Below are 26,435 nucleotides of genomic sequence, written 5' to 3'. Positions count from 1 at the left end.
TGGGCTTTCCTGCACACCTGAACTCTAAAAAACTCCTGACATCACAAGAAGCTCCTTGGAGCCAGATACTGTGTATAAGGGGGGGGCATAGCCACTGTGACACCACCCATTGGTTCTGGATTCTGCATTTGAACGGCAAGCACAGATGTTTTTGCTGCACAGCCAGCCAAGAGATGATTCCATTAAAAATGCTTCAAAAGGCTCCAACAGCACAAACACAGCGGAGAAGCCAGGAGGTGGAGATGGATCATATCAGATGCCAGCTTCCTGTTTTTAGCACATCAGACACACTTTACCTCTAAATCACAACACAGTCCAAATGAATCAGCTGTAGAATATCGCCTGCGGTTTCCTGCGCTTGCAGAAGTAGTTTTATTTTGTTGTCAGATCGTGCAAGGACAACATGATTAGAGCTGGTACTGTTCGTGCAGCTCTAATACTGCTGACATTAAAGGAAAAAGGGGGTGGAGCAAACAGCGGGATATCCTGAAATTCTTCCAGATCTGTCAAAGACTTAACGGTCAGCTGGCATTTTCAGCAGGAAGTAAATATTTTGGGATTAAAGCGAAACAAATAGAAAACAGCAGAGTTTTCAGTGTTGATCTCAGACTTTTTAACACCATGAAGTTTTATTTTAAAACATACAAAGAAAATATTAAAAACCTTTTAAGGTGAAAAAGTTCTATTTGTGGGTTCCAGTTAAACCCATCCTGTATCCTGATGGTTTTTCTGTTATTTGTCCTGTTAACATCAGACATCAAGAGATTCACAATTTTACTGTAAGAGATTAACAAAAAACAGCATTTGCATATCTTCTGTAAGACTTTAAGTTCTTCCTTTAACTTATGTGCATTAAAAATCAGATCCTTGGTGCTCAAAATAAATTTTGGATGGTTTGCTAGGACCAATTCTGTTTACATTATACATGCTTCCCTTAGGCAGCATCATTAGAAGACATAGCATACATTTTCACTGCTATGCAGATGACACCCAGCTCTATCTGTCCATGAAGCCAGATAACACACACCAATTAGTTAAACTGCAGGAATGTCTTAAAGACATAAAGACCTGGATGGCCGCTAACTTTCTGCTTCTTAATTCAGATCAAACTGAGGTTATTGTACTCGGCCCTGAAAATCTTAGAAATATGGTCTCTAAGCAGATTCTTACTCTGGATGGCATTACCTTGGCCTCCAGTAACACTGTGAGGAACCTTGGAGTCATTTTTGACCAGGACATGTCCTTCAATGCACATATTAAACAAATATGTAAGACTGCTTTCTTCCATTTGTGCAACATCTCTAAAGTTAGAAATATCCTGTCTCAGAGTGACGCTGAAAAACTAGTTCATGCATTTATTACTTCCAGGCTGGACGACTGTAATTCATTATTATCAGGAAGTCCTAAAAACTCACTGAAAAGCCTTCAACTGATCCAAAATGCTGCAGCAAGAGTCCTGACAGGGACTAGAAAGAGAGAGCAGATTCCCTTCATTGGCTCCCTGTTAAATCTGGAATTCAAAATCCTGCTCCTCACATACAAGGTCTTAAATAATCAGGCCCCATCTTATCTCAATGACCTTGTAGTACCATATCACCCTATCAGAGCACTTCGCTCTCGCTCTGCAGGCCTACTTGTTGTTCCTAGAGTATTTAAAAGTAGAATGGGAGGCAGAGCCTTAAGTTTTCAGGCCCCTCTTCTGTGGAACCAGCTTCCAGTTTGGATTCGGGAGACAGACACTATCTCTACTTTAAGATTAGGCTTCAAACTTTCCTTTTTGCTAAAGCATATAGTTAGGGCTGGACCAGGTGACCCTGAATCCTCCCTTAGTTATGCTGCAATAGGCTGCCGGGGATTCCCATGATGCATTGAGTTTTTCCTTTCCAGTCACCTTTCTCACTCACTATGTGTTAACAGACCTCTCTGCATTGAATCATATCTGTTATTAACCTCTGTCTCTCTTCCACAGCATGTCTTTATCCTGTCTTCCTTCTCTCAGCCCAACCGGTCGCAGCAAATGGCCCCGCCCCTCCCTGAGCCTGGTTCTGCTGGAGGTTTCTTCCTGTTAAAAGGGAGTTTTTCCTTCCCACTGTCGCCAAAGTGCTGCTCATAGGGGTTCATATGATTGTTGGGTTTTTCTCTGTATCTATGAAGCGCCTTGAGGCGACTTATGTTGTGATTTGGCGCTATATAAATAAAATTGAATTGAATTTGTTATGTACTCTAAGTTATCAGCTCCTTGAATACCTCTTATCTGCCGTCCCATGGAGAGAAGACACTTTGTGTACCTGTGCTTGTACTTCAAAAGTGTCCTATCATCCTTTCCAATTAATGATAAATGGAGAGCAGTCCAGATAATGGTGAGAATCTGAAGAGGTTATGTACTCAAGTGCATATAAAATCTACTTGAAGTCGTCACTATCATGACCTTGAAGCTGGTGCTTGGGAATACGTTGTCATTGCTGAGATGCCACCTGGGTAAAAGTCACTGAATCTATGTCACCTTTCCTGCTTATCTGGAGAGACATTTGTTCATCTTTCAAAGTAGAAACACTCATTTCTCATTCCCATTATTCCCGTTTAGTTTACCATCAGGTCCACCATGAATTAAAGTCATTAAAACTCATTAGCCTCCTTGTTTATGAAAGAGACAGCCTGCTGGTGATGCAGGAATGATAACAGCCATTCAAAGGGCTGCTCTGTTTCTAAACTTTATGAGTATGTATCATAAAGTTCTGTCTGTGCATCAGCGGTGGTGTTTTGGGATAAATGGCAGTCATGCACTCAGGCTTTCAAATATTTATTCTCATCTATTCTCATTTAATATTATTCCTGCCAAGTCGGCACACGAACAGGCGTGACTCACTCCTCTGTGCTCATTTGTGTTTGTCTGCTTCCAGCGTCAGAGGCTCTGATGTCAGGCTGCTTCTGTTTGGCAGCTGTTTGCCTCAATGTTACATTTAGTTTTATTTTATGAGAAGTGCACTTTTATACACCAGAGGTCTTTCAGAAGGATTTCTGCCCATGTTCAAAACATTGTGCACAGTCATAGAATAACAGGTCCTCTGTAATCTTTAGGAAACCACAGTCATGAATCTCAGTGCAAACCAGAAGGCTGGGTAACATTTCCCTCAGGAGACACTAGCAAACTAGCTACTCTTTCTTCTCTTTGCCCTAATATTGGATTTCCTCCTTTCTGGCATCTTCATCATTTGGTACACTCGACCAAAAGAGACGACACATCATCCTACTGCTGACCAAACAACCAGATCCAGGGTCAAAAGAAAATCAAAGCCACCAAAAATGCAGTTCCTCTCATGGCCACTTGAGGCAGACTCCAGCAGTGCTGAAATATCTAACCTTACAGTAAAAATAAACATGTTTACAGCCTACTCTTTCAAAGGTTCATTTATTTGTAATAACTTAACCTGGATAATTGGATTAGGGGCGTGGCCACTCTGAAGGGTGTTCCCCCGCAGCCGTGGCTAATAAGATCCTCTGGGCCTCTAACTGGTAACAGTGAGCTGTGTTACTGTTAGGTGTTTATGCACGTTTAGTAGTTTTCCCTCATGTAGAAAACTTTCTACGTGGTTGGGGGCTTCACCAACTCCAGCACAGTTTCTTTGTCCTTCTCTCTTTCTGTTCCTGTCTCGTCTTTATTTTTGTCCAGACCTTAAAGGCAAAGGCCCCACCTTACTCTCTTTTTAAAGGTGCTGTTTAACCCTCATAATGTGCTCCCGATTTCCTTGCACCTGTGGTCCTCAGGGGTCAAAAATGTCCCCACTTCATTTGAGTGTTTTTTAAAATATAAAGTATAAATTGTCAATCAATTCAGTGTTACACCTTAGTTTTACTTAAGACCAACACATTAACACAAAATCTAGCCTACATTATACATTTTAGGGCCACCAGACCTTGTTTACATAAAGTACACTCTGTTTTTTTTCCAAGCGAAAATAAAACAAGAAAATGAAATCTTTAATTGTTTAGATCATTTTGACTATCTGAATAACTACAGAGTTCTGTGTGTTGAACTTTAGTGAGAATGGTTTTTTTGAACCATTTAAAATTTTTAAATGAAGTTTGTGTGATTTCATAGCTAAATCATCTGTATGGTTATCAGTGATGCAGAGAGAGCTTGGTGCTCCTGCGCTGCTGATCTGGGTCGAATTCCAGGACAGATTTTTTATGTCCCCGTTTGTCCCCAAGTGGAGTTTTCCTACAGTACAGGAAAGGGGGTCATTCGCTCTCCGAGTGGCTCTCAGTCACGTCCCACTGCAGTCAGCTGCCCTCCTACCAGACAACCAATCACATGCCGCCACCTCACACACCCCCACACTCTCCTCCCCACCACCACTACCTCTAGGGTAGTCATAGCAACTCTTAGCCTGCCATCTGACGGCACCGTGTACAGTCTCGTCATCACAATCCGATGACACACACACGTCGTTTGAAGGTTGTAGTTTTAAAGGAACAGTCCCGTATTTTTTCCACCTTCGTCACAGTGTGATGTGGTAATGACATTTTAACTCAGGATGGTCAGTTAGTTTCAGGGAACAAAGTTTCACACATATTGTCTTAGTTAGGGGACATGGATGACAACAGGAAGCACTAAGTCTTCTCTGTTCGACTTCTTTTTGTAAAGAATTATTCAAACAGTGGCTTTTTAAAGTCAGACAAGATCTCCGTATCTTCAGTTTTATTGCAAATTTTAAAAAAAATAATCTATGAGAATGACTCAATCTGACCTTTAAGGAGAGAGGACACTCTTTTGAAGATGCTAAATTGTTTTAATTTAAAACTGGGAAGATGGTTTGAGGAGTAAAGAGGGGCATCTATGTCCACTGTGAAGGACAAGTGATGAGCAAAGATGGCGGCTTATTAAACAAACCATGAGCCATCTACAGCGAGTCTGAGCACTTTTCCCCGGTGACAGGGATAAATACTGGGAGTCTCCATCAGCTGTTAGTCAAACATCACGAGCCAAAGAGGAGTCCAGCTACTTTCTCTTCAAGCACTCAAGATCGAGTCTATTTCCTGATCGTGAAGCAAACAAATCACCATAGCGACTAAAATGACTGCAAGGGTTCATAAAGGACATTAAACATGTTCCCTTTCTTCCTGCAGCACTTTCTACTTTATGTTTATCATAGCCGTTTCATTTCATCGTCCAACTTACCAGCTTGGCGGCAGGAAACGTTCTGATGATTAAAAATGTCACAACAAGCTGACTCGGTCACTCGAAGGTTAAACTGGAACACATTTTTAACGTTTACTTGTTCGACACGTTTCAGTTTGTGTGTCCTTCGTGGGACTTTTCTGTTTATTCTTAACTGTGTAAACCTTTCCTGGGACACCGACCGGAGTTGTTTAAGTTTTGTGGGTTTTTTAAATTTGTTATTGTGATTTTATTCTGACGTCTTGACTTTGATTCATTGTCAGTTGTGTTAGTTTCCAGAGTGGGTTTGCTCATTTCAGTTCACTTTTGTGCTGAGCAAACATGTTTAGTGTTAGTCTCTTTGGGTGGTATATAAAAGTATTGTAGGGTGTGTTTGATGGGTGCAGAATTTAAACAATTCAGACAAGACAACAATTGATGTGAGACATCGAAGATGCACCAAAGCCTCTTCAGGCTGGATGTGGGGTTTTTTCACATCTAGTTATGATTTTTAATTGGTTTTGGTTCGTTATAATAATCTGGACACAGACTCATTCACATACAGATGTTCTGATCTGATCCTCAGTTAATAATAATAATATTAATATGTTATATAACAGGGAAGGTGACAAAGTGCTAGACACAGGTTGGGACTCCATTTAAAAAACAACGTTTTACCTTCCCGGTGGATTTGACTCCCTTCCAGACGCAGAAGTAAACCAGAACCCAGACAGCCATCAGACACAAAATGAGCTCCCAATTCATCTTCCCCGGTTCGTCCAGACCAGACGAGATGTTCAACACTTTGTTTCTGCGCAGAGAAGATCACAAAGAGCCCAGCGTCAGAGTCACAGAGCAGATCTGTGCTTTCCACGGGAGCAAAAGACAGCTGGCGGAAAACACTGTGCAGATGTTAAAAAAAAGACTAAAGGGGGCCTATTTTCTCACACACACACACACACACACACACACACACACACACACACACTGCACTCTATATTTGGCTGAGAGCAGCAGCGCTTCCTACAACATTCACAGTCTTTTAACATCATCGCCACCTCGTTCCTCAGAGCCGGCGCGCTGCTGACTGACTCGAAACTGAAAATCTAACGAGCTCAGTCATCTGACAAACATCTCTTCACCTCATTAGCTGCTCTGTTGTGTTAATAAGGTGCCAGGACGACACAGCCTCACCACGAACAGGAGCACATGTGAGCCTTCATCATGATCGAAGAGCTGAAAATAGCTCCAGTGGCCATTAAAGGAGCTGCAAGCTTCACAAGCTGCACATCACATCTGTGAGCGTCTCATTCTCACCTATAACTACAGGACACGTCTGCTGTTATTTTCTCTGTCATCACATTCACACCAACAATGTGTTAGTCCATCTCTAATTCTTACCTCCCTGCTTAGTCTGTGGCTCTCAGCTGCATTCAGCCATTATAACACGTCACAAATACTTCTGTGAATTTTATATAAAACAAACCTCAGTAATAGGAAATAGTTGGAAACATTCAGATTTAAAACTCACTCCCAGAACTCGATGATGGGCGATCGCGCGTCGGCCAGGTCGGCGCAGGTCATGTTGCTGCTGCCGATGGTGATGTTGGCAAAGCTGGCGTTTTTGCAGTCTTGGTGATGGAAGATCTCGATGCAGCTGGGCGTGTTCCACTCGTTGTTGCAGGAGGACCACGGGAGCGTGGCGGTGAAGGACTTGATCAGGTAGTAGAAGCCCCAGGCCAGCACCATGATGTAGTAGGTGTTACAGAAAAACACAATCACCATGGAGGCATAACCCAGACCTGCAGAGGACGAGAGCACAGGGAGAGTTTAGCAGGTGGAAAACAACACGTTTATTAACAGAAAGAGATGAAAGCATAAGCTCATTAAAGCTCTTTGTTTCTATTTGTGCTGACTGGGGTCATTAAAGTCTAGTCACCATTTACCGCTTCTTCTTTTTTTCTTGCTGGTGTATGATGCATAAAGATGCTCACTCATACTTTCTCCTGGTTAATCAAAGAAAATGTGTCATTTTGCAACAGATCCTCACAAAACTGTTTTGGTTGTTTCTTCTGTAAATGCAACAAAGATATTTTCCTAATCTTCTCTGACACTGCAGGGCACAGAGAGCTAGCCTGCAACTGCATGCATGCACTTCACTGAAACATGTGTTATGATGTTGAACTATCCATCCATCCTCTTTTGCTTATCCTCATCAGGGTCGTGTGGGAGGCTAGCCCAGCTACCACAGACTGAGGGGCAGGCTACTGGACAAGTCGCCAATCTGACGCAGGACTGGCTTATTAAATTCTCTTATCTTTTATACTTTGTAGTTTTTGTGTGACTATTCTGACACACTGTTAAACACTGTTGGTCTTCAGCCTGTATAAACCATCCGACTGCTGCTATACATAAAGTATACAAAGACTGAAGCACACAACAGAACATTTTTGTTTCTATTCTTGTACATTTGATGACTTTCATTGCACAATAAATAATTATTTCATAGAGACTCAAGCTTCTGTTTGTACAAACATTTCTGAGTTTATGCGTGTCAGTAAAATCCAGACTGCACTGTGAATTAAATGAACTCTATCTATTAAACTGAACACAAGCTGAAGGTGGCCCACATCCCAGCACCACGTGTTTTCTTTCTGACGACCAACAATAAACTGAGCCACATCCAACACACATGTAACGGTCTAACCTGAAAAACCCACAGTTTCTGTGTGAGGACAAAATCTGATCACACGGGATTTTTCAGTGACTACATACAAACAACAGCAACGTTTTTGCCATTTTTGCTAAAATTACTGCCAAACTGTGCTGAATGATTTTGGGAAATCGAATTTACAGCATGATATTAGTCAGTTTTTTAGGAAAATATGAGGAAAAATACAAAAATTAATCCCATGATAGCCTCTTAACCCAGAGGTGGGGAACTCCAGGCCTCAAGGGCTGGTGTCCTGCAGGTCTAACACCCTGGGTCAACACACCTCATTCAAATGATTAGTTCATTACAGGCCTCTGGAGAACTTCAGCACATGTTGAGGAGGTCATTTAGCCATTTAAATCAGCTGTGTTGGATCAAGGACACACCTGGAGTTCCCTCGCCCCTGGGTTAACAGTAAAGAAATTTAATCTACAGAAAATTATAGAGGACATTGAAAAACAAATGCTAATGTAAAAAATGACAGGTTTGAAAGTAGAAAGAAATGTTTCCAAATCTTCTTGAACTCACAAAGACATAAAAGGCTGAAGTACTCAACCTTTAGGCAGATCAGACGCTGCTCATCTTTTCATTTAATTCAATTCAATTTTATTTATATAGCGCCAAATCACAACATAAGTCGCCTCAAGGCGCTTCATAAAGACTACATAAAGAAATTAGAAGAAAAGGGCTTCAGGCAGAGCTGCAGAATAAACGTGTTTATATCAAATATTGACTTTTCATGTGTTTCCATGCATGTTTGGACATCTGTCTGCTACTATTTGAATGTATTTATTTTATTTTATTTAAGGTCCATCCTTGTATTTTCTAATATATAAAACTAAATCTGCCTGTGATTGGCTCGTTCTTTGCTCTGCTACATGCATCCTCATGCTCCTCCTGCTGCTCCATATTTAGCTCCATTCCTGCTGAGACTCTCAGAACAGATGAATGAGCTGTTGGTGTTGACTGTTGGTGTTGCTCCCTGTAACTGTATCAGACTGAATGAATGTGAAGGCGGAGCTCTGTCAATACTGCACTAAAGGTCAAAGGGAGGCCGGTGTAGTAAAGTTAGCTACTGATAGAGCCGAAGAGTCATGTGGTCCCCTGTAAAGATCAGCCCTCTGAAAAATGCAGTGTGCAAGCGTTATTAAGTGGTACAAGACGTGCATTATTACTGAGTGTGTGTGTGTGTGTGTGTGTGTGTGTGTGTGTGTGTGTGTGTAATACTCGTGTTGTGGGGCCATAAATATAGTTAAATAGTCACATTATGAGGACATCATGATAAATGATAAAATTTTATGGTAAAGAGATGTTTATGGTTAAGGATAAGTTGAAGGTCAAGTTTAGTTAAAGGAAACGAGCACATTCACAAATGCACAGTCTGTGTGTGTGTGTGTGTGTGTGTGTGTGTGTGTGTGTGTGTGTGTGTGTGTGTGTGCGCAGTTTTCCAGACGGGTGTGGAGTCACGTACAGCAGATCTCAGATTACCACCTGCAGATAAACCTCCACAGAAAGCTGAATGTGCGCTCACAGACTGACGTGTCAGACTCACCCGCTCATAAGGATCGGCCAACAACATTTCTACTGACCTAAATCTGACGACACGGTGCCTTTATTCAGTCTTTGAATGTAAAATTCTTAAATATCTTTGGTCTGTTTGTAAAGCCTGACGACAGGTTTGCACTTGAAGCCAACAGAGTCTGCAGCGGCACACCCAGGACTTTTTTTTCCCCAGTGGGGGATTTTAGGAATAACGAAATCTTCAGAAATTAAAAACAGGGAAGGAAAACTTATGAGATGCTTGTGATTGTGAACAATCGAACCATGACTGTATTTATGCTCTGTCCTTTGATCTATGACAGACATTCTGGTTTTCAAACATTTCTGTAAATTTAGGTCCAACTCATCTCCTTCGTTTGGATTTTAAGGCTTCTGCAGCTGCATATCTCATTATTATTCACTGAAAAGCATGACAATGCAGTGATTAGCAGTGGAATTTATAATCTGATCAAATCTTATAATGGTAATAAAAAAAAACAAAAAAAAAAAAAACACACACACACATTGATACACAGCAAGAAAACTTCCCATGATCAGATTAATGGGCCAAATATTCCAAAGGCTACGCTGCAGAGGTGGAATTATAAAATTTCACTTAAAAAAAAAAAAATGTAAAAGTAGTTAAAGTCCTACTAAAGTGTTTTGTTTTGGTAAATGTCAAGTCCCACTTTGTGGCGTACTGCACCTTTAAACAGCGGCGCGATGTTCCAGACGTTGATGCTTCCCGCTTTCATGAACTGACCGAGAGAGATCTCTAGGAAGAAGATGGGGATTCCTCCAACGAACACAATCAGCAGGTAGGGGATCAGAAACACACCTGTGGGAGACAGAGTCATCGGTGATGACGTGTTCAGGGACGTTCAGACATCTGAAAACTCTAACCGTTCTGTTACTGTTGCACAAGAAAATCTTCTTCAAAATCAAGAGTTTTCTCACAGCATGTAGATGCGCTGCTTATTATATAGTTTCAGTTTTCCTGTTCATGAAATTTCAGCAGTTCTTCTAACAGCCACCTGAATGGGTCAGTACGAGTCTTCTTGAAACCCTCACAGTGGAAGCATGTTTACAGCCTCACACACAGTTTCAGCCTGCGTTACATCTGCACAGTGGATGATTTTTTTTAATAACGCAAAGACTTTTGTGATGTTTGCCTTATTGAGCCATTTTATTCCATAGAGCCGTTCGGTTTTGTCATAATCACCTTTTCCCTTCTATATTTTTATTTTTATTTCTGGAGTTGCTTTATTAAATTATTGCTTTCTGCTTAATTGGACTTTCTTTTATGGAATTTTAAACATATTTAACCTTTTGATTTTGTCGCACTGGATTTTATTTAACTGAGATATAAAAAAACTAAAGCGAATTAGAGTAACTTGTGTTTAGAGCTGTTGAGATAGATAAACTATCTTGTTTGATTATTTCACAAGTTTCTGACCTAAAATAAAGACTATGACTATTCAGTCATAAATAATTTGTTTCTACTTGAGATTCTCCAAATGTTAATGTTTTAACAAAACAGGCAATAATCTTCTTTAAAGTTATTTTGAATCAATCAATAAATCTTCATTTCTGCATGTTAGGCTCAGCTGCATGTCTATAATCATAAAATCAAACAAAATTATTTTGCTTCTCAAACATTTTAACGACTAAATCTTTCATTTGTTTTCTTTTGAGCAGAAATCGGCTCCTGTATGATGTTTTAATGTGACTGAATGAAGTGTAACATGAACCGTACATGTTAGAATCACATTTTAATGCTTTGGCAGTGATGAATTATTGATGGATCTAAAGAAACAGTGAATGAATGAGTTTCCTCTCCTTCACTCTGAACTGCAGCGAGAGACATGAATGAACAATTATGCTTCCTCTTCACTCTCTCGCTCCGACTTTGGTATTTTAATTGGCGTGATGGTGGATCCACACACACACACACACACACACACACACACAAATATATATACATACACAAACAGCAAGGGGTAACTGGGTCACACTGCCACCAGGAACTGGTATGAATGGAATCAAACTGGCATGACACTGGAGGGGTGAGAGAGAGAGCAGGGGGCAGAGAGGGGGGTGCTGTGTGCCAGCAGTTACATAACAGCGGCTGCCATTACGCTCTCAGCTCTTACACAAGAAGAAAGAGGGGTGGCCACTATCATCATATCATAACTGCAATGTTAAGGGAACAGCTCAGTGGTACTTTATTATGTTTACAACCAGTGTAGATGCTTTCTCCCACAGCAGCACTCTGATGGCAGCCACAACATTAAGTTTTTCCATTATTTTTCACATGAAATTGAACCCACAACATTAAACATTATTCAGATGTTTTTCCTGTCATAACAGTGTTCAATATACATGTGGTTAAAGTTTTAAACAAAGAGGAGGGTAAAATAAACTCCCTGTGAGTCACAAGATCAGTTTTATGTGGAGGTTTTAGTACTGTGCAAAGGTAGCTCGAGTAGCACGTGCACCTTGAGCTGATTTAGCTAGATCAGGCACAGCTGCAAGCTTCTTTGCAACCCACTTTCACCCCAGCTACACCTGTTATGTTGCATCTGATGTAATCAACGTGCATGGAAGTGTGGGAGATTTCAATATTGATCTTCCTTTGACTTTACTTGCAGAGTGAAATAATAAAGATGCACAGTAAAGAGCAGTGAGGGAAAGCTATGGTTATTGATTATTTATTTATAGCAGTTTTCCCTTCAGAGAAATCACTTGGTGAAAGTCGTTGAATGAATAAGCCTAATGTGATTTACTACATCTTTCAGTAGTCTGTTTACTGCTAATTGGACCATTATTTAAGATGAAAACAAAGTTTGGGCTTGATGTGCCTGCAGTAGTTTCTGATAAGAAGAGCAGCGACTGAGAACAGAGTGTGTGGAGAAAACACTGGGTTGTGTTCATTTACAGGAACGTTAGAGGGAAGCCTTATCAGAGCAGATTGAATGTTGTTCTTAATTTGTTTAATAAAATAAAGAAAACACAAAACTTCCAACTAGAAAGAGGTCGTGCAAGAGCAACGGGACCAAAACTTAATGCTACCCTTCAGTTTTTGGCCTCTGGTTCTTTTCAAGACATAATGAGGTTTTATGTTGTCCCTCAAACCTTTGCAAATATTTGACTTAATGACATTTAAACTGTCAGCACCACTGACTGTCCACGAGATTTTCCTCAGCTCATTGATCCTCATTGGAAATGGAAAGGTGGACATGTCTTTTTTTTTCCCCAGAATTCTGACTTTAATTTTAGAATTCTGGAAAAGAAAAAACAAAAAAAGACGTGTGTGAAGGTTCTCAGTCATCCGGGTCATGGTTGTCTAAGGAGCTTGAAAGAAAATGACTGGACTTCTTTAAATTTCATGAAGATTAAATCTTAATCCTTAATCTTGGATTTTAACAGTTTTGTTGTTTAAGTTAAATAAACAAGTCGCGTTGTCTAGCTGTTTTGCACAAAAACATATTGATTTCAGATTCTCCACCCATCAATCCTTCAATCGTCTTCATAAAACAAAAAATATTAGTAAATATTGAACATTCAAGTTCATAGTAAACTCTTTCAGTTTGCCGTCTCTCTATGAAGAGATCTGAAGTGCCACCTAACTGTACGACCTTGATCAACTGTTCTGTCCAGGGTGTGCAAGTCTTTTAACCAGACCAGCCATCTTTTAAAGCAAAGCACGGCCACTGATTCGGTTTTCACGGTAGAGCTTGCTATAAGCCAGAACAGGAGCAGGTAATGTGAGGTAGTGAGGAATTAACCTGGGCTGACTGCACCGTGCTCAGCTGCTACAGTTACATCATTCCAGGTTATGTCACTTAAAATGTAACCTGCCTGTACAGCTGTGAGACAAACATGAGAAAACCCTGCCTGAATAAACACACCTCAGGTCATTATATTTCAACATTAAAACCTTCATTATAAAAGAAAAATCATAAAAATGCAGTTGTGGATTTAGCCTGATTGAATACCTGCTCATTAAAACAACAAATATTTGAGTTGAGGTCATCTTTAAATAATAATAATAATAATGCTCTAGATCGTTAAAAAGCTGTAATCATTGTGTCCATTCAGAGAATAATGCCCGTATGCTTCGTACACACACATACAGTGGGGCAAAAAAGTATTTAGTCAGCCACCGATTGTGCAAGTTCCCCCACCTAAAATGATGACAGAGGTCAGTAATTTGCACCAGAGGTACACTTCAACTGTGAGAGACAGAATGTGAAAAACAAATCCATGAATTCACATGGTAGTATTTGTAAAGAATTTATTCGTAAATTAGGGTGGAAAATAAGTATTTGGTCACCTCAAACATGGAAAATCTCTGGCTCTCACAGACCTGTAACGTCTTCTGTAAGAAGCTTTTCTGTCCCCCACTCGTTACCTGTATGAATGGCACCTGTTTGAACTCATCATCTGTATAAAAGACACCTGTCCACAGCCTCAAACAGTCAGACTCCAAACTCCGCCATGGCCAAGACCAAAGAGCTTTCGAAGGACACCAGGAAAAGTATTGTAGACCTGCACCAGACTGGGAAGAGTGAATCTACAATAGGCAAGCAGCTTGGTGTGAAAAAAATCAACTGTGGGAGCAATCATCAGAAAATGGAAGACATACAAGACCACTGATAATCTCCCTCGATCTGGGGCTCCACGCAAGATCTCATCCCGTGGGGTCAAAATGATCATGAGAACGGTGAGCAAAGATCCCAGAACCACACGGGGGGACCTGGTGAATAAGCTGCAGAGAGCTGGGACCAAAGTAACAAAGGTCACCATCAGTAACACACTACAACGGCAGGGAATCAAATCCCGCAGTGCCAGACGTGTTCCGCTGCTGAAGCCAGTGCATGTCCAGGCCCGTCTGAAGTTTGCCAGAGAGCACATGGATGATACAGCAGAGGATTGGGAGAATGTCATGTGGTCAGATGAAACCAAAGTAGAACTTCTTGGTATAAACTCAACTCGTCGTGTTTGGAGGAAGGAGAATACTGAGTTGCATCCCAAGAACACCATACCTACTGTGAAGCATGGGGGTGGAAACATCATGCTATGGGGCTGTTTTTCTGCCAAGGGGACAGGACGACTGATCCGTGTTAAGGACAGAATGAATGGGGCCATGTATCGTGAGATTTTGAGCCAAAACCTCCTTCCATCAGTGAGAACTTTGAAGATGAAATGAGGCTGGGTCTTCCAACATGACAATGATCCAAAACACACCGCCCGGGCAACAAAGGAGTGGCTCCGTAAGAAGCATTTGAAAGTCCTGGAGTGGCCTAGCCAGTCTCCAGACCTCAACCCCATAGAAAATCTGTGGCGGGAGTTGAAAGTCCGTGTTGCTCGGCGACAGCCCCAAAACATCACTGCTCTCGAGAAGATCTGCATGGAGGAATGGGCCAAAATACCAGCTACTGTGTGTGCAAACCTGGTAAAGACCTATAGTAAACGTTTGACCTCTGTTATTGCCAACAAAGGTTATGTTACAAAGTATTGAGTTGTATTTTTGTTATTGACCAAATACTTATTTTCCACCCTGATTTATGAATAAATTCTTTACAAATCCTACCATGTGGATTCATGGATTTTTTTTTCACATTCTGTCTCTCACAGTTGACGTGTACCTCTGGTGCAAATTACTGACCTCTGTCATCATTTTAGGTGGGGGAACTTGCACAATCGGTGGCTGACTAAATACTTTTTTGCCCCACTGTATGTGTTATTCTATCACTGTGAGGACCCTGGCTTACACCATGCATAGCTAGTATTCTAATCTATAGCCTAAAAATAGGTTTGAACCCTCAAACAGCTCAACTAAATGTTGAGCTTACATATTTAAAACTGTATATCCACAGATGTCCACACAAATGTCCTCCGGAAAACAAAGTCACAGTATCCATCATTCCCTAAAAATGTCTGTACTTTTAAAAGCTGTTCACAATGTTGACAAATGTCCTCGCAGTATCTAAATCTACATGTCTACAAGATTTGTCCAATTTTCACCAATGTCCTCACAATAATTGGAAAAAAAATGCTCACAATAGCTTAAACTTGATCCCCACTATTAAAAAATATCTATCACTATCCAACAAGGCCTTTGATGTAAGGCCTTTTCCAAAGATGCCCTCACTTTCTAAAACTGTCCACTGTGCTGACAAATATCTTCATTATCCAAAACCGTCCACATTTTTCACAAATGTCCTCATAATATCTAAAACCTCCACTGGTCCTCACAATGACACACAAACAGGTGCACACCACCAGCTCTCAGAGTGAGGCTGCTTCACATGCAGCTCACATCACCGCTGATGACGTATGAGACGCACGACAGGTTGAATGACGCCAACCTGATGAATGACGCAAGCCCGAGTGAATCAACGTGGGTTAGCGAAGGCCTGCTGCCGCTCATAGTCAAACACTGTTCTGTTGTGTTAGCCAAGGTTAGCTTAGCATGAAAACACACAAGCTGCTAGTGAGTCATGACTGCAGAGAGAGAGAGGATGGAGGAAGGGGGAGGGTCGGCTATGCCAGCAGCTCGCTAAAAATTCCCCCCCCCCCACACACACACACACACACACACGGTCAGAGCTAAGTGGTGTAATGCTGTTAGCTCATCAGTAACTCAGTGTTAATGGGATTACAGAGTACTATAGCCTCATCACAGTCAGCTGCACTGAAACACACCAACTTAACTTTGCATTAAGCAATGTGATAATAAGATGCTTCATTTCAATTTTAAAGTTCCAGGCGTTTGACGGCTCCAAAACATTTTTACAGATTGTTTGTACTCTATTGGCCAAAACTCAGATTACGCATTAAAAAAAATTATTTTGAAGGAAGACTGAATACAGTTTGCAGGAGATGTGCAGTCAGATCAAAGCGAAAAAGCTTTTTGAGAAAATACCATTAGAAGAAAATTAAATGTATTATTTGAACAATTATCAGCATTGAGCAGCTCGGTCGGTTTAGTAGATCCAGCTAGCGAAAGTAAAGTTATTCTAAAACAACAGTTCGATTTTAAATCATCTTCTATGGAGATTCTGATTTTCAAATTGAGTTAGAGCTGCCGCAGATAAATCCCGATCAAAGTAAGCTGGGCCGAGTTTGTCTGTCAGGTCATTTAGTTAGCTGACAATGAACCGCCGGTCAGTGAGAATCGATTTTTCAGACTGATAGCATCAGAGATGGTGGAAGTCGCCAGCAGTGCATAAACTAACCAATCTGACAAGATTCAAGAGTCCTACTGACGAGATTCTTCAGTCCAGCCTTCTACCACTGATGAGATTCTGTCGTCTAATCTTTGGCTAATGACAAGATTCAAGAGTCCAGCTTTTGACTACTGATTAGATTGTACAATCTTGCCTTTGACCTCTCTGTATCTAGAATATAATTCTAGAATCTTATTTTACCTTGACATTTAGCCAAACTGATGATAACCCACAGCAGACACACACATGCACAAAACTGTAGCTACACATGGAAACACATTACCAAAATGTTAGAGGCAGACATTATGTTATGTCGTTGGGAAAACATCAAAGAAATGTGTAAAATTTGTATAAATGCTTATTGCTCGTTGCATGAAAGTCACATGTTGTGTTAAAAAAATACATATTAGCTTTTGTGCAGTTGTTTGCAGTTCAATCAATTACCAAGATTTCAGGATGATTACATGAGTAACCACAGGACTGACAGTTAAAAGGTCCAACGTGAAAAAGGGCATAATATCACCCTGTGCTGTGGTAGCGTCACCTAACGTGTCCCACACGTGGTCAGTTCAGAGTTGAAAGTAAGTCAGAAACAAATAGAGCCACAGCTGCAGTTACCTCGCTAAGCTGCAGCGCTACAGTTAGCTAGCTAAGCTGGTTAATCCGAGGTAAGTCAGTGGGCTAAGCACTGACGTGCTGAGGGACTGACAGACTGATAACAGGGCTAATGACAGAGCAGGAGATTCGTCATTGCCCTGATAACTTCCAATTCGTATCTGAATGAATTGTGCAGGTCTATGTGTCTCTACTGTTCACTAACACACCTGAGAAAAAACACTCCAACACTCTTAATCTGTGGTTGTCTGCTGCTATGTTGACCTTTTAGACAAACATTTAAACTTCCATCCATCCAGCTTGTCCAGGGTTTCCCAGGCCAGCCGAGAGATATAATCGCTCCGGTGTGTCCTGGGTCTGCCTGGGGGCCTCCTCTCGGTGGGATATGCCCGGAAAACCTCACCCAGGAGGCGCCCAGGAGGCAGCCTCGTCTTCAGCTTGGTCTGCTCAAGCAGCTCACTGTAACATTTCCATTAGTGATGTGGACCATCTCCTCTTATCTGCCATGTATGAGAAAGGGCAACTGTGTGAAAGCAGCTTAAGTATCATCCAAATCGGCCTCATTACAGGTTTATGAACTGTTATTCAATCTGCCAACTCACCGATAAAAGGTCAATTATTGTGTGAGTGCAGATATTATGTTTGCTACTTAAATAAGGCTCAGTAACACGAGAAGTGGGAGTGACTATAGCAGGCTAAAATCAAATAGAGATAAGCCTAAATTCAACTGATTTTCCAAACTGCAAACACCAACTGATCAAATATTTTTATTTCTGACATACATGAAACATTTCAGTGAAACATTTCAGTGAAACATTTCAGTGAAACATCAGTGCCGACGTTTGGTTTGTCAATAGAAACATCCTGAACACGTCTGGTAAAAATGTTTTGGGTCTCTTTCACAACTGTGACATTTCTTATTATTATAGATTTTGTTTGGAGGTTAAACTAGTTAATACAAAAAGAGGGAAAGATATAGATTATTATTAAATAATTGCACATGACTTAGTGAAAGTATATAATATACATGCTCACATGGAAACAGTTCATTAAAATAGGAATATAGATTTTATCCTTGTAGTACATGGTCCAAGTATCATTAATTAGCTCAAAATTCTCTATAGCTGATATCAAACATACAAACCTCCAGCTAATTGACTCATCAGTCACTTTGATTGCATAAAACTACACACACAGTGAGATAACAGGTTCCTGTCTACTTGCCAGGAGCCTCAGTGACATCACACAAACACTAGCTGCCAAATTCTAACCTCAGAGATTATTCATAATAACTATTGATTAAATACAGAGAGGTGTATAAATGTATAAACACACAGAGACTGAAGAAGAAACACCCAGTGCATCATGGGAATCCCCCAGCAGCCTACACCTATAGCAGCATAACTAAGGGAGGACTCAGGGTCACCTGGTCCAGCCCTAACTATATGCTTTAGCAAAAAGGAACGTTTGAAGTCTAATCTTAAAAGTAGAGATAGTGTCTGTCTCCTGAATCCAGGAGAGGAGAGGAGAGGAGAGGAGAGGAGGAGGAGCAAGCTCTGTCAACAGGATTAAAAGATTACAGGCCACTCCTGTTAATCTCAGGTCCACGTGGTGAGAGGGATGATGATGTCACATTTGGCAGGGAAACACACCCGCACACAAAATCTGTATCCAACGTTGACTTCCGACCCTGACACCTCACCAAAAAAAACGTTCCCATGGAGTCATGAAGCAGAGCAGGAACAATCACTTCTGATCAGATCAATCAGACTGCTTGACTACAGAGCAGATCAATACTGCAGTAACTGGAGAATGGTCAAATAAACAGCTGACCTCCCTGTTTCCAAACAAGCTTAATTATGCAGTTTGTTTATTATTCCAGGGTCTTTTCCAGCATTTGATATGTTGTTTATTTATCAGATATACAGAGTTTAAATGATTAGCAAATAATTGCATTTTGCAGGACCCTTGGAAAACCTAAATGTTCCAGAAAAATCTTTCTTAGGTTCTAGTATAATCTCAACCAACCTTGCAAATGCTCCCAGGACCACCAAAAACCACAGCAGCACCATTGGAGGCCTTTGGTTGAACCCTGGGAGAATTTCTAGGACTTATGGAGTCTCAAATCAACAGCACCCTTAGAAAACCATCAAGAACTCCTGCAACATTTTCACTGACCTTTCCAGGTCTTCTGCCTTCAACTCAATGTCCTTCTAAAATTAAAACACTGAAATGTCTCGTATAACATCCGCAGCATCCTCCTCAATGATCTGTGGAAGCTAGAAGTCATTCTTTGAAAGATCCCAATGGTACCCTGGAACACCTTCAAGGACCCTTGGCACATTTTCACTGACCTTTGGTAAGTCTTTAGGCACTCGGAGAATGCCCTCAAGGATCCCGGTACCCTCTTCTTAACCCTTTCAATTCTACAGAAAGAATTAGAGAAAGGGAATTCATAATATTCATCACCAAACTGAACCTTGAAATGATCCACTTCTCATGCACACAAACGTTCACAAACAACAGCTTGGACAAAATGTCCTCGCTGAGAATCTTTTAAACTACAGCCGGTCCTCTCAAAGACAGAAGAGGCGCACACAGACGGACGAGCGATCTGAAGGACAGAACTGATCTGTGAAGATGAAACTGAGCTGCAGGTCATTTTATAATCACTGAAGCAGAGAATGATAGTGTGTGTGTGTGTGTGTGTGTGTGTGTGTGTGTGTGTGTGTGTGTGTGTGTGTGTGTGTGTGTGTGTGTGTGTCCTTGGTAGGGTGACTGCAGCATGAACACGCTCTGCAGGATAATAAATCTAAGTGACTTGGATTTATTGGACAACGAAGACAGAAAGGACAGAAAAGGATAGAGGACAGAGGGAATGAGGGAAGGACACAAAGGAGTGAAAGGAAGGATGTAAAACACAACATTTACTCAGATAAAAGTAGAAAGTAGCCTGTAAAACATTTTTATTTAACATATAGAAACTTTCCCTTACTGATAATGGAGGAAACTGCCATTTGTCCCTTTTTGTCTAACTCGATGACCGTTCATCTGATCCACTTTAAACTAGGCAGGTTTCTCTCTGGGGACGAGGGTGAGCTCACTACCATATTTGAGGTCGTTCGGATGAGGAGTTTTCTCATTTTTGCTAAAAGTTTCTCATGTGACCGTTATCTGTACTAGAAATTCTATTTAATGCTTTGCCAAGCCTCTTAACATCCAAGATTCACCTCATTTCACCTTCAGTCATCTTAAACTGACCTAACTCTAGCTAACCTCAACCCTCAACAACAAGATCTTGAAGCAGTGTTTTTAAAAAAAAAACCAAAGGCTGGCCGAACAATTGTTTTATAAAATTTTGTCTGTCTGATGTAAAACTCAAACACGTATCTCACAAAGATATTTGGGAATATTTAATTCATAACGTGTGTGTTAGCTTCCTGGATGAGCGATTCTGCAGGTTCTGCACATCAGCGAGTGTCTTTTTAGCCGACCTCTTTTTGAAACAGGAACTTTGCGTTTGTCTGCATGTGACACGTTTATGGGTCGTCCGGATACTGTAGCTACAAAAACCTGGCCTTAGTCTACAGCTTAGTCTACGCAACAGCAAATCGAGACGAGATCAGTTATGAATATTTAACCTTCTTCCTCAGAACAGCTTTAAAAGAATAAAGCGGAAAAATTGATAAAACAGCTACAGACCAGACTGTAAAGCTGAATGAATAATTTAACCAGATACTGTTAAAGATTAACAGGAGGAATAAACAGCAACAAATATTTTAAACAAAAAAAGGAGAGCTGCACATGTTTGCAGGGAGTGTCACGCACTAACACAAAATACTGCATGTGCGCATTTTCCCATAGACAAGTTACAACAATGAGCGATTCGGCTGATTGATCGTGAATATGCAATAACATTACAAGACCGTCCGGTTTACAGAAACGACACAAGAGCACTAAGAGAGCGTGAATCGCGAGGGCCGATGTCAGCATCGGTAAAATGGAAATCTAGTGTAGCACGTTAATCTTTTTGTGTCTTATAATGGTGTATACCCTTGTGTGTCCTCGGGTCAAAAATGACCCCAGGTGTATGGCAAACAAGTGTATGGGAATCCCGAGGACATTACAAGGATTAAAAAAATAATCCGATCAAAGAAAGCGTTTATGCCGATCAATGGCTGATGTATTGATTTAAAGTGTCGAGATGATCCAATAGAAACTAAAGCTGTTTCCTAATTCATGTGAACCATGAAACTTTATTTTATTATTATTACCTATTTGATTGAAGCAGAATTGGCTAAAATCCTTCTATAAACTGTAAAAACTTGACATTTTATTGTCTGTTCATGCAGTGTGGGATGTTTGCAAAATCGCCTCCCGAGGTCTTGTTGTGAAGTTTGAAGATGATCCATAAAACATTATGGGTAATATAAAGTTTTATGTTGGCCTTGACCAGATTTACACCCAAATTAAATCTGCTCGAGCTGTTATTGATAGCTCATAGAAAATTTAACCGTGATATCTTGAAAACTGTGGATGTTAGACTGTGAACGAACAAACGAGCAGACAGAAGTGATTGCATGGCCCCTCCCTTCTTGTGGAGAAAACAACCTTTAGGAAAATCAGGTCTTTACAGTTTTCAAGATTCGGCTTCAACACTGATCACATGTCCGCCTGATGGGGACGTCTCAGAGGTGCAACGTGTGCATAAAGTGCTGATTGCACATCTTAAATCAGAGTCAGCGACTAAACACAGGAATGATGCGTTCAGACCAAACGCGATGGAGCGTGTGTGCAGTGCGTTTACCTCGTGTTCTGATATGAAATGCTACACTGTGATTTGCATGCAAGTTACAATAATCAGCTGAAGGTGCACAAAGTCACCAGGTTTACACACAGAGTGAAACAAACTAAATGTGGAGACGTCATCTGAAATTTTAATGCATCCTACAAAATAAACCATCTATGGAGGTGACAGGTTTGGCTTTTTGTGTTTTCTTAGGACAAATGAATGTAATTTATCTTTCTCTGCTGACTTGCTGAACAACATTTGGTTTCGTGGCCTTTTTGACAGTCTTCTTAGACTCGCACATTCCCTTTTTAAGCTATTGTTTGCCATTTTCTCTCGTTTCCTGATTGCAAAAGTCAGAAGAAAGAAAGTTAGCCTAAAAGGGAGAGGAGCTAAACCAGGGAGTGTGACAAGGACCAGTATAAGGCAAAGAAGGATGATTTTGAGCAGTGAGTCACACAAAGCTACTCTAGCAGTTAAAATGTTAAAATGAGCTGGAAATAAAAACCTAACAGGTCCTGCTTAGAGTGTCTCTGGAATGCTTTTTTTCATTAACAATCATGTTACTAATTAACCTAATCAGCTCTGAGATGTTCTACCTGGTGTTTTTAATCATTACACAGCTTTTACAGTCTTCTGTTGAACCCTGTGGCTTCCATTAAACAGTTGTTAACACACAGTCGTCTCTCAAAGACGAAGGCAATAACTGAGGCTGCTGACAAGGCTGAAAAAGCGCCAGAATGATCCTTTAACTTTGGTTTCAGATGTGAAGCAGGTGACCTTTACAGAGTCACATGACGACGGTCTGCAATGTGAGAGCTGAACTTCTTCTCTTCGCTCTCTGTGATTTAAGCCTGACCTCCTCCTCTTCCTCCTCCTCTCTGCGAACATTCAGACCTTTCCCGTCTCTCCTCCTCTCCGTCCAGCTCAGACTGGTCGACTGTGTGAACGAGACCTTTGCAGGTGAAAGGATCCAACTTTTTTCTCCTTTCTTTCTCTGCTGCTAAAGTTCAGCTTTGACAGAACAAACAGAGGTGATGAATCCACCTGCTGACACCTCCTCTACTCCCAAAAAACCTTCATTTGAATTAAATAGTTTTTAATTAAACTGGGAGAAAAACGCCTAAAACCACATCTGTAAGTGTCCAACGAGCCCAAAAGAATTCAGTTTGGAGTGACTTAAAAATAAAGTAATCAATTGTAATCAATTTATAAATCTATGATCAAACAAAACAGAAAACGAAGCTTTACAAACGTTTTTGTGACTTTATTGATATACGTTTAGATTATTGATTAATGCGTCTAAAATTTGAGGATTTGCTGAATTTTAAAGCGCCTGAGCTCAAAGCAACTAGATTTCTTTTAAGATTATCGACAGACAGTCCTGGTATTTAAATACCAGTGCAGATGTGTAACTGTAACCACCACTGGATGTGAGGCTTGGAGATTCCTGGGTTTATCCATGTTTTTGAATCATTTCTCCTGTGATGCTAATTCCTTTCTTTTGAAATAAAGTTCCTTTGAATATAAGTCTTGCTTGCCTACATTTCACTGAGTCTCTTCAAACTGGAGAGAAGGTGACAACGTGCACGCAGGCGTCCATGCCCAGCCTCACGTTTACAATGTACCCTGCAGCAGCGTGCAGGAGCATCAGGCTCAATAAAAGTCAGTTAACTCGAGACACTCACACTCACACACAGTTGTATTATATATGGTAAAAGGCATCACGTGCAGTAACAGTATGCCTGCTGTGGTTCTTTTCACTCACACACACACACACACACACACACACACACACACACACACGTACGTTACTGTGCTGGAAGCTGATCGGCTGAACCTGCTGCTGTCACTCTGATCAATAACACACATGTCGCTGCCACCATCCAAACACATGCAGCCAATTATGTCACTGAGAAACTGAGTCCAAGCCTCTCTACAGCAAACCACGCCCCCTGGTATTTTAGCTCCTCCCCCATCAGCTACAAATTTAATTATTCAGTAAAATAATCTGAGATTCAAACAGCTGGTTTGACTGACATAAGGAAAAGTTCGGAAAGGAAAAGTTTATTTTTGATGTTTTTCAGCTCCAGCGCCACGCCACAGTTAGACTGAACTTCCTGTTCTGTCCTGGACTCACCTGAAGGTGAACTGAAACCTACACTGACCTGTGAGGAGGATAAAATTCTGGATGTTCTCTGACATCAGCACAAACACAGAGGAGGAGTCATTTTGGGGAGTGGGATAATGCTGGCCCACCTCATTTCTAAAGTGAAAAGACTTTAAAGCTTTCATTTTTCTCTTAAGCTATTATTTATCGTCTTTGTACAGCTTCAAACATGCAGCATGTGTGTTTTAATCCCTAAAAAATGTCTGGTGGTGTCCAGCCTTCGAATGTGAACTTTTAAAAGTGGAAAATCTTCACACCCATGTACACAAACGTGAAGCTGTGGAAAAGATCTGCTTATAAAATTAAAATAAGCATTCCCGTTCACATCCAAGAGCACGAAAACTGGACAGTTTGTATCCACAAGCACAAATCTAAGAATCTGTGCTTGTGGATACCAGTAAAAAAGTGTCTGTCTCACTGGTTGTCTCACAGCAATCTTGCAGAAACCATTAGGTAAAGTGAGGATGTGCACATGCCCCGTACAGGTGTGTGTGTGTGGTGCATCTCACCTCCTCCGTTCTTGTAGCACAGGTAGGGGAACCGCCACACGTTTCCGAGTCCTACAGCAAAGCCCACGCAGGACATGATGAAGTCCATCTGTCGCGTCCAGGTTTCCCGCTCCTGGTAACCAGGCCCCGCTCCGTTGACCACACCACCTTTTTTGTCCTGTCCAACACAAGCAGTGCCCACCACTCCACCAGCGACGCCTGTCCCCGCCACTGTCAGCGGGACGAGGCTGCCATTAGCGGCCGCAGGGGCATAACCACTGCCACCGCCCCCATTAGAGAGAGTTATGGGGCTCTTTTTGGTCTCCTCCAGGAGAACCAGAGAGCAGGAGGAGGCTGGAAGAGCCTGCTTCTCCATCATTCACAGAATGGGAACCAGTCAGGAAGTGCTCCAAATATTCAGCCTCTGTATCCCCTTTAATTCCTGCAGGTTTTGTCTGCAATATCTCTTATTTCTGTTCAGGTGTTTCCCCACAGTTCCCACTCAGGCTAGCAGTCAGACCAGTAGGAATAGTCAGCAATGGTTCCCACTTAGAATCCCTTTATTTTCTTCAGATTTCAGTCTTTTTAAATCACTCCTAAACCCAGACACCAGTTAGATACCAGAAGGAATAATCAGCTGTGATTCCCACTTTAGAGTGTTTTAATTCCTGCAGATTATAATCCTTAAAGTCAGTTTCTCAGTCCAAAAAGCACTCAGATACCAGTCAGCAAAGGCTGGGTGGTGTTTTCCCTTTAATTTGGCTTTTTGTATTTTTACAAGTCCCCAAAACTCAAGTCCAAGCAACCAGTCAGGTACCACATAAACCAGTAAAACACCAGTCCCCCTCAGCGTGCTGTTATTTTGAAGGTTTTGTCTCTTTAAAGACTGAGTTATTCTTCTCCTTTTAGTCTCACAGTCTCAGTTTTCCACACCTCGTGTTCACCTCCTCTCAGACTCCCACTAAACCAGCCAGCTGCCAGTTACAGACCAACAGTCACTCAGAGACAGCGGGTCAGGACCTTTATCCTCGGCCCCTCTCACTCTTCCTCACTCACAACCAGAAGAAACGTGATTCTTCCTCTGTGCCGCCGAGGATCCAGACTGTGGTCTTTTATTTATGACGCCAACTCTTTTTCAGATGATTTAATAATGTTTTTATTTTATTTTAATTTTTTTTAAAAAAGGAGGTCACAAATCCAGAAAGTCTATTGTTTAAAAAAAAATGGGGGGGGGGGTTCTCGAATTACAGGGGTTTAATTTGAAAAATAAAATAAGAATAGAAATAAAAGAAAGGGAATTACACCGACGATCGGACAGCGACCTCAAAAACAATCCACGAAACACTTGAATGTGAGTCTGAAGAATCGCATGGGAACAGAGAGTCACGGAGGAGACGGCGGCCTGCTGGAAGACAGAGAGGACGGCGGAACCGAGAACAGTCCTATTATTCCCCTAAAAAATAATCAAAAAAGAAAAAAGAACCGGAGCTGCTCACGACTTCAGTCCCGGCGGCGACGCAGACTGTGGAGGAATTGCAGCAGCAGCTCCATCCGAGGAGGAAGAGCGCGTCCGGACCGAGGAGAGTGCGTCCCGCTGCGCAGAGCTGTCAGAGATCCCGGCGGAGTCGGTATTTAAAGTCTGTCAGTCCGTCAGGGACCAGCGGCTTTAAAAGGAGAAGCTGCCGCTCTGTGTGACGTCACGACAAATACCACGCCCCCCGATTGCCA

General features: G+C 41.4%; 1 protein-coding gene across 1 annotated transcript in view; it reads right to left on the bottom strand.

Moving 5' to 3' along the window:
* slc6a8 (solute carrier family 6 member 8) overlaps positions 1–25,913 on the bottom strand; it is a 43,332-nt gene extending 17,419 nt beyond the window's left edge. Inside the window, exons 1-4 of the mRNA XM_082517708.1 lie at positions 24,729–25,913; positions 10,117–10,248; positions 6,690–6,960; positions 5,837–5,969 (exon numbers count right to left, since the gene is read on the bottom strand). Of these exons, the coding sequence (XP_082373834.1) occupies positions 5,837–5,969; positions 6,690–6,960; positions 10,117–10,248; positions 24,729–25,086 (894 nt within the window). The 5' untranslated portion in view covers positions 25,087–25,913. The remainder of the gene's footprint in view (positions 1–5,836; positions 5,970–6,689; positions 6,961–10,116; positions 10,249–24,728) is intronic.
* Positions 25,914–26,435: the final 522 nt, after the last annotated feature.

The sequence above is a fragment of the Aulonocara stuartgranti genome (genome assembly GCF_965226115.1).
Source record: "Aulonocara stuartgranti genome assembly, chromosome: 20".
Lineage (NCBI taxonomy): Eukaryota > Metazoa > Chordata > Actinopteri > Cichliformes > Cichlidae > Aulonocara > Aulonocara stuartgranti.
Note: the sequence above shows the minus strand (reverse complement) of the source record. Positions and strands in the feature narration are given on the sequence as shown.